The sequence below is a fragment of the Convolutriloba macropyga genome, chromosome 7 (assembly GCF_964194025.1).
Source record: "Convolutriloba macropyga chromosome 7, txConMacr16.3, whole genome shotgun sequence".
Taxonomy (NCBI): domain Eukaryota; kingdom Metazoa; phylum Xenacoelomorpha; order Acoela; family Convolutidae; genus Convolutriloba; species Convolutriloba macropyga.
The window spans coordinates 3,807,907-3,815,142 of NC_134474.1; the positions used below are offsets into that span (position 1 = coordinate 3,807,907).

The following is a 7,236-nucleotide window of genomic DNA, read 5'->3' on the forward strand; positions in this document are numbered from 1 at the left end:
GTCTTTGTTGAAAACTAGTTGGTAAAAAGGGTTTCCCTCTTAATTCTGAAGGTGTTGGTGTGTGTATAGTACTGTTTACTGAGGTGTCACTTGGTGAGCTAATGCTAAAATTATGCAATGTGGGTGTTCCTGTTCTGCTGGGTGGTTCTGATTGTCCTGCTTCTATTGGTCTTATCTCATTTGAATCTATGTCTGTTGAACCATATGACACTAATGTTGATTCTTGTGTTGGAAAAGATAGAGATGATCTACGTCGTGCTCGTAGTAGTTCTTTCCTTGGAGTATGCTCCCGCCGTAAGGTGTACGGGTTCTCGTTTCCTTGTGTTAGATTATCATCAACTTCTGGAGATGTTGGTATATTTGTTAGATAAGTGACTTCGTTATGGTGTGGTCTTTCCTGATGATTATTGTTATTACTACTTTGTGACCCAATTTCTGTAAGTTTTTATTTAAGCTCCTGATGTAGGTCATGGTTTCGGAAGATTTATATAGGGTCGCGCTAAAATTAATACTGGTGTTAATATCAGCTGTGGTGTATGTTTCTGCTCCGATGTTTGAGATCCAAATTTCGTTATTATCCAATCTGAGGTCTAAATAATATAATAAAACGTTGCCGTGTAATGGTGAATTTTCAGGAAATCCGATTCTTTGGTTACATTTTTGTAGAGTGTAGAGTGTAATAGATTGTTTCTTCTACGTCTGGATTTGGATCAATTTTTAGTTGTTATTTTTTATTTTTTATTCATTTTTATTTCACTATATTGAATTTTGTTGCTTTTATGTGTGTTATGGGTTTATAAAAAATTCTCCCAATCCTAAACTCATACGAAGGATGAAATATATATGAATAGCTAATTTAACAAATTGAAAAATTTCTAATTCAATGATATCTATATTACTTTTGCAAATGTGATATATATCAGAATGTAATTCGTTCATTTAGTTTACCGGTGGACTTGCATATATTGCTCTCCGATGTCGAAGTGCTTCATTTATTGTTACTATTGCCAGATATGTTAAGATTACTACTATACAGTGAACTAAAAATATGGTTAGAAAAAAAAATTTTGATAAAATTAAGTATGTTGCAATTAATGTACCTGAGATATCAATATTTGAAACTGAACTTAATTGTTAAATTTATTTTATGTTTTTTTTTGCTTTTTAGTGGTTATTAATTAGAATTGTTTACTGATGTGTGATTGTAATTTTATTTAAATCAGATGTGTTTATGTCTATGTTATTTATGCTAAGTTTATATTAACAAATAGTTAAACATAATTTATATGTAAAAGAAAGTGAATACTCCACTGGAAACTGACGGTTATTTACTGATGTAACTGACACTTAACTGTGCCGCACTCGTTGTACTGTGTTACAGATACTATTTTAAAGATTGTAAAATCTCGTTTGAGTTAATCTTTATATTTGTAAATCACTATTATGATGATTGGTACCATTTAATTTTCTGATTGTTCTACTGCTGTTTTATATATACTACAAAAAAACTGTGTTTAAATCGTTTAGATTAATGCACTTTTCTCCGTCTATTTGTTGTTTTAGCTTTTCAAATTCAGTTATTGTTTCTTCACATGGTTCTGTATTTTTCAATAGTTCAAAATGTTGTTCCCCCCAAAAATTTTACATCGTGACCGGATTCAGTTGTTCCGCCAATTATAAATAAGTAATCTTTAGTTGAAACTCTACAATTGTTTACTAGAAGTCGGTCGACGTCGAAATGTATATGACAACGAGGTGGAAATTTCTGGTTGATGAAAGTGTCTTTTTGTACTATCATTTTCAAAACAAATTAGTTTTTGTCTAAAGATTTCGTAAACTCTTTAACAGATAGCATAGGTATTGGTTCATAGCAATGTTGGCTATAATGGAGATTCAACACATTGTAGAAAAAATTGAAATAATTCAGTTTACCTGATGTAGCTGGTAAATTAGCGTTCCATCTGTTATTTGTCAGTTTGGTTAAAAAACACAAGTGTGTTTGTTGAAGATTTTAGACAGAACTTTGACTTTGGTTTTAACCTGTTATAAGAACGTTTTTTCAGTTCTGAAGTTTTATCGGTTTATTTTCGAGAATTGAGGTTTGTATTGTTATCCCAATTATATTTTACGGGGAATGAATTTGAGGAATCTGTTGTTTAGATGAAAGACTGAATGAAAATATTTTTGAGGAAGTAGGGTGAGATTGTGAAATGTCACTAACGTTTGCTTGGTATATTTGTCAACTTTGTATATGAATTCTGTGCAAACAAATGGTGCTGGGATTGTCGTTGTTATTATGGATGGTGTTGTTGCGTGAAACGGGTGGTTAAATATAGTTTTGTATTTTATTGTTGCGTTAAATTTTAATTCTATACTTGGAGTTGCTAAGACCTCAAGTGCTGTGTTACGTTGTCTTGCTGTGAGATTTAGGCTATTTACTAGTCAATTTCTTGACCAATTTGTAAGTGTATCTTCGAGATTTGTAGGTCCGTATAGTGGTGGAGGTGGATTCCAAGCATTATGGTCTAAAGCAAAGATATAAGTATGTTCAGTGATTCTACTCTTTTTTGGTGGATTAGGATTATAAATAGGTGTGGATCTGGTTCTGCCTGGGTGATCTGAAGGTAATCTTATCTCTGGTATAAAGGATGATGGTAATAAATTTGTGTTTCTTGGTGGTTGTAGGGAACTAGATAAGTTTAATTGATGTCGTGATGTGTTACTTTATGTGTCAGATGGTAAATTTGATCTTCTTTGTGGTGTTGTAACGGTACTACTTGATGCTGAATTTGGTGATGTTGCTGACCAAAGGGAAGTGTTTGGCGATTGAATTGGTTGTACTCTAAAGTGTTCTTGTACGAAATTAAAATCTTGTCTTTGTTGAAAAGTAGTTGGTATAAAGGGTTTTCTCTTAATTCTGGTGTTGGTGTGTGTATAGTACTAATCACTGAGGTGTCACTTGGTGAGCTAATGCTAAAATTTTGCAATGTGGGTGTTCCTGTTCTGCTGGGTGGTTCTGATTGTCCTGCTTCTATTGGTCTTATCTCATTTGAATCTATGTCTGTTGAACCATATGACATAATTTACTGATGTGTGATTGTAATTTTATTTAAATCAGATGTGTTTATGTCTATGTTATTTATGCTAAGTTTATATAAACAAATAGTTAAACATAATTTATCTGTAAAAGAAAGTGAATACTCCACTGGAAAGTGACAGTTATTTACTGACGTAACTGACACTTACCTGTGCCGCACTCGTTGTACTGTGTTACAGATACTATTTTAAAAATTGTAAAATCTGGTTTGAGTTAATCTTTATATTTGTAAATCACTATTATGATGATTGGTACCATTTAATTTTTTGATTGTTCTACTGCTGTTTTTTATATACTACAAAAAAACTGTGTGTAAATCGTTTAGATTAATGCACTTTTCTCCGTCTATTTGTTGTTTTAGCTTTTCAAATTCAGTTATTGTTTCTTCACACGGTTCTGTATTTTTCAATAGTTCAAAATGTTGTTCTCCCCAAAAGTTTTAGATCGTGACCGGATTCAGTTGTTCCGTCAATTATAAATAAGTAATCTTTAGTTGAAACTCTACAATTGTTTACTAGAAGTCGGTCGTCGTCGAAATGTATATGACAACGAGGTGGAAATTTCTGGTTGATGAAAGTGTCTTTTTGTACTATCATTTTCAAAACAAATTGGTTTTTTGTCTAAAGATTTCATAAACTCTTTAACAGATAGCATAGGTATTGGTTCATAGCAATGTTGGCTATAATGGCGATTCAACACATTGAAGAAAAAATTGAAATAATTCAGTTTACCTGATGTAGCTGGTAAATTGGCGTTCAATCTCTTATTTGTCAGTTTGGTTAAAAAACACAAGTATGTTTGTTGAAGATTTTAGACAGAACTTTGACTTTGGTTTTAACCTGTTATAGGAACCTTTTATCAATTCTGAAGTTTTATCGGTTTAGTTTCGAGAATTGAGGTTTGTATTGTTATCCCAATTATATTTTACGGGGAATGAATTTGAGGAAGCTGTTATTTAGAAGAAAGACTGAATGAAAATGTTTTTGAGGAAGTAGGGTGAGATTGTGAAATGTCACTAGTTAAAAATTTTGTTTTCAGAATATTTGGAGATTGAAATTAATAAGTTTTTCAGCTGAGCTGAATTTTCAAATTTTTTGCAAATACTGCTAGACAATTGAATTTCACGCGACAAAATCAGATTTGTGATTTTTGGTTACGAATTTTTTCTCTCTTTATAAGTTGAAATTGTGATGACATTTTGGATATCTTCCTCTTTTTTCTCCATTGTGTCTAATTTTTACTAATTTTTGGTCTCACTATTTTTTATTTTCTGTTATCTTTTCAAGTATAGGATTCTCTTGAAGTCCTTTCTTTTTGTTGTTAAAGTTGTTCTTCTCTTTCTTGTACTTAGTAATTGATATACTTGTTCTGCATACGTTGGTATAATTACTTGTATGATGACGTACTTTTGTCGTTTTTATAATTATTGACCCTGTTAATAATTAATGTTAACCGGTTGCCAGTTTTCTTCTGAACAACTAGTGTCAATTTGTTAAATGTCAATTTGTAGATGGTGCGGTGGCGTCAACTTCATCATTACCTAGTTCTTTGGTATAATTGTCATATGTCACCAAGGTATTTGGTGTAAATGTTAATTAGTTACCAAGTTATTTGGTGTAAATGTCAATTGGGTACCAAGTCATTTGGTGTAAATGTTAATTGGTTCTAGTTTTAGTTTGGCTTTGTACAATGGGTTTTTGTAATCGAAGTAGTAACTTCAACTGCTAATTGGTGTTGTTAGATCAATCCTGGTAATTACCATCTGGAATATGGCGTTGATCATGTTAATTGACAACACATTTTGGTAAAGGCTGCTAAATGTGCTCTGAAAAAGGATGTCAAGTCTCTTTCATCTACTAATGAAGATATGAAGAGGATGTCAATTTGGTTCTCTTCTTCTATTAGTGTTGTTAGAATGAAAATGTCGATTCCTTTTTCCTTTGTTAATGGGGTCCTTGTTACCTTTTATCATTAGTAGTTCATACTAACGAGGGTACCAATGAGGTATATGTTCACTAACGAGAGTTGTGACGTCGTTGGTTTATGACGTCCGTATTCTTAACGTCCGTTTTTATGAAGTACACAGTTTGTAAATGTGTTCATATGGCCGAAGATTATTCGGTCGAAACTATGCTAATCGAGTGTCATTTGGTTGGACTAACACTGGGCGTTCTCTGTTTTATTTGGTCGATTGTTTTGTTTGGCCGAAACACGTGTTATTTTAACTTGTTATAAGATAGTATGTAGAAATATTTGGTATATCTGTTATGAATGCGAACGCATAACTGAGAGGATTTAAATGTGAACAGGCAAATGAGATGATATGGAATTGGAATGTTCGATTGGGGTAGTCTGCTCTAATGAGACTAGTTTGGAATGTCCATGACTAGTGTACTGTATCATGTGACTAGTGTATTGTTTCTAGTATACTATCTTCAAGTGAATAGATGTATATAAATGTGTGTACACGAATATCCAATGTTGAATGCGTCCGCTTGGAATGTAGGAGGATAAGACGTATATGTTGTTGATGGATGTGGTTATTCATTGTGAAAGGGTGTGATGTGACGTTAGAAGGAAAGTTATTCTACAGTTTATGATTCCTAACAGGAATTTAGTCTTAAATGTTATAGCTCATGTTTGTTATAAAAAGGATGTTATAAACAAAATGATTATGTTATAAACTAGACGTTAGAGAATTTATTATATAACATTTAGCTGTATAATAACCAGACGTTGTGAAGTTTGGTCCTGCTTTATTATCTTCAGGACCTTTTTACTATTTGTTATTTTTACAACCTTTATTCAATTAGTTCTTATTGCTATTTGTTTGTATTTATTTATATTTGTCTTTCTTTGTTTATTGTTCTTTAACTTTAACATCTACAGAACGTCTATTCCAATCCTTGAATCCTCTGAACAGTTTTTCATATGATGTTGTTATTTTGATTCTTTGTTTATCGGTTGAATACCCGTTGGGGCTTTGTGTTTTGTTTTTTTTGCTATTTGCTTATTTGTTTACATGAGATTTTTTTCTATCATTAGTGGAGGTTCCATGGGCTAGTATCATTACCAATGAGGGTTATCGTTATTTGATACCGGCCCTCATCATTCTGTTGTTACTTTGAGCATATTGTTATTTGTATTTTGTTTACTGTGGAATGTATGTTGGGCCATGGAACATGGAACAATGACAGATGGTTTTGTGTTCAATGGGTTGTGAAGAGGAGGACGTGTGGGAGAAGCTGAGAAGGTGAGATGTGAAGAAATAATTGTGTGGAGGAATGTGGATAGGAAGAGTTGTGAAGAATAGAACCTTGAAGTTTAAACGTTTCATCAAATAGATGTTTAAATCTTAATTTATATTTTATTTATAAGTGTTATCTTTGCTAACAGGTTAATATGTGTTAGTGTTTAGTGTTTATTAGATGTGAGCAAGGGTGGAGTTGAAGCTGGAGTGAAGATGAAGCTGGAGGGTTGGAGGATGTATAGGTTGGAGGCCTGTTTGAGGATGGAAGATGGAGAGGAGGAGACGGGAATGATGGCATGGCGATGGAGGAAGCTGGAGGTGGAGCAGGAGGATAGGTGTAGAGTATGAGATGACGGCGGTGAATTTGTTAAAATTATTTCTAATTTGGTGTGCATTTATTAGTGTTTTGTTTATTTATTACCACTCTTTTTTTGTTGCTGAAAAGTGTTACTTTAGGTAAGTGTATTCGGTAAGATTATTTATTAAGATTGAGTTTATTTAATTATTTGTTATTACTAATGTTATTAATCAAGAAGAGTTATCAATCGTGGTAGGTAATATTTTGTTTAATGGTTAGCGGTTAGGTTTATTGTTGACAATTTTTAGCTTATGTAGCTGTTCGGTGTTATTTATTTTTAACTGTGTGATTGGTATTGTTTTTACTATTTGTGTTTTGTACTTTCTAATGAATTTGTTTTCTCATTCTATTTCAACGGTTCGGGGGTATGGGGTGGTTCGGGTTAGGAGGAAGTTTTTATTATATAAGAAAACGATATAATACTGAAAAAGTTGTAAAGCAGTAGAGTACTGTAGGTAATCGTAAAGCAGTAGAATACTGGAATACTGGAAAGTAATCATCGTGTGACTAGAAAGTTCTAAAGAAACGGCC

At 32.6% G+C, this 7,236-nt stretch overlaps 1 protein-coding gene across 1 annotated transcript in view; it reads left to right on the forward strand.

The window, feature by feature from the left end:
• The window catches only part of LOC142342466 (uncharacterized), a 152,251-nt gene that overhangs the window by 13,168 nt on the left and 131,847 nt on the right, over positions 1 to 7,236 (forward strand). Inside the window, exon 4 of the mRNA XM_075393805.1 lies at positions 6,516 to 6,682. Coding sequence (XP_075249920.1) covers positions 6,516 to 6,682 — 167 coding nt within the window. The remainder of the gene's footprint in view (positions 1 to 6,515; positions 6,683 to 7,236) is intronic.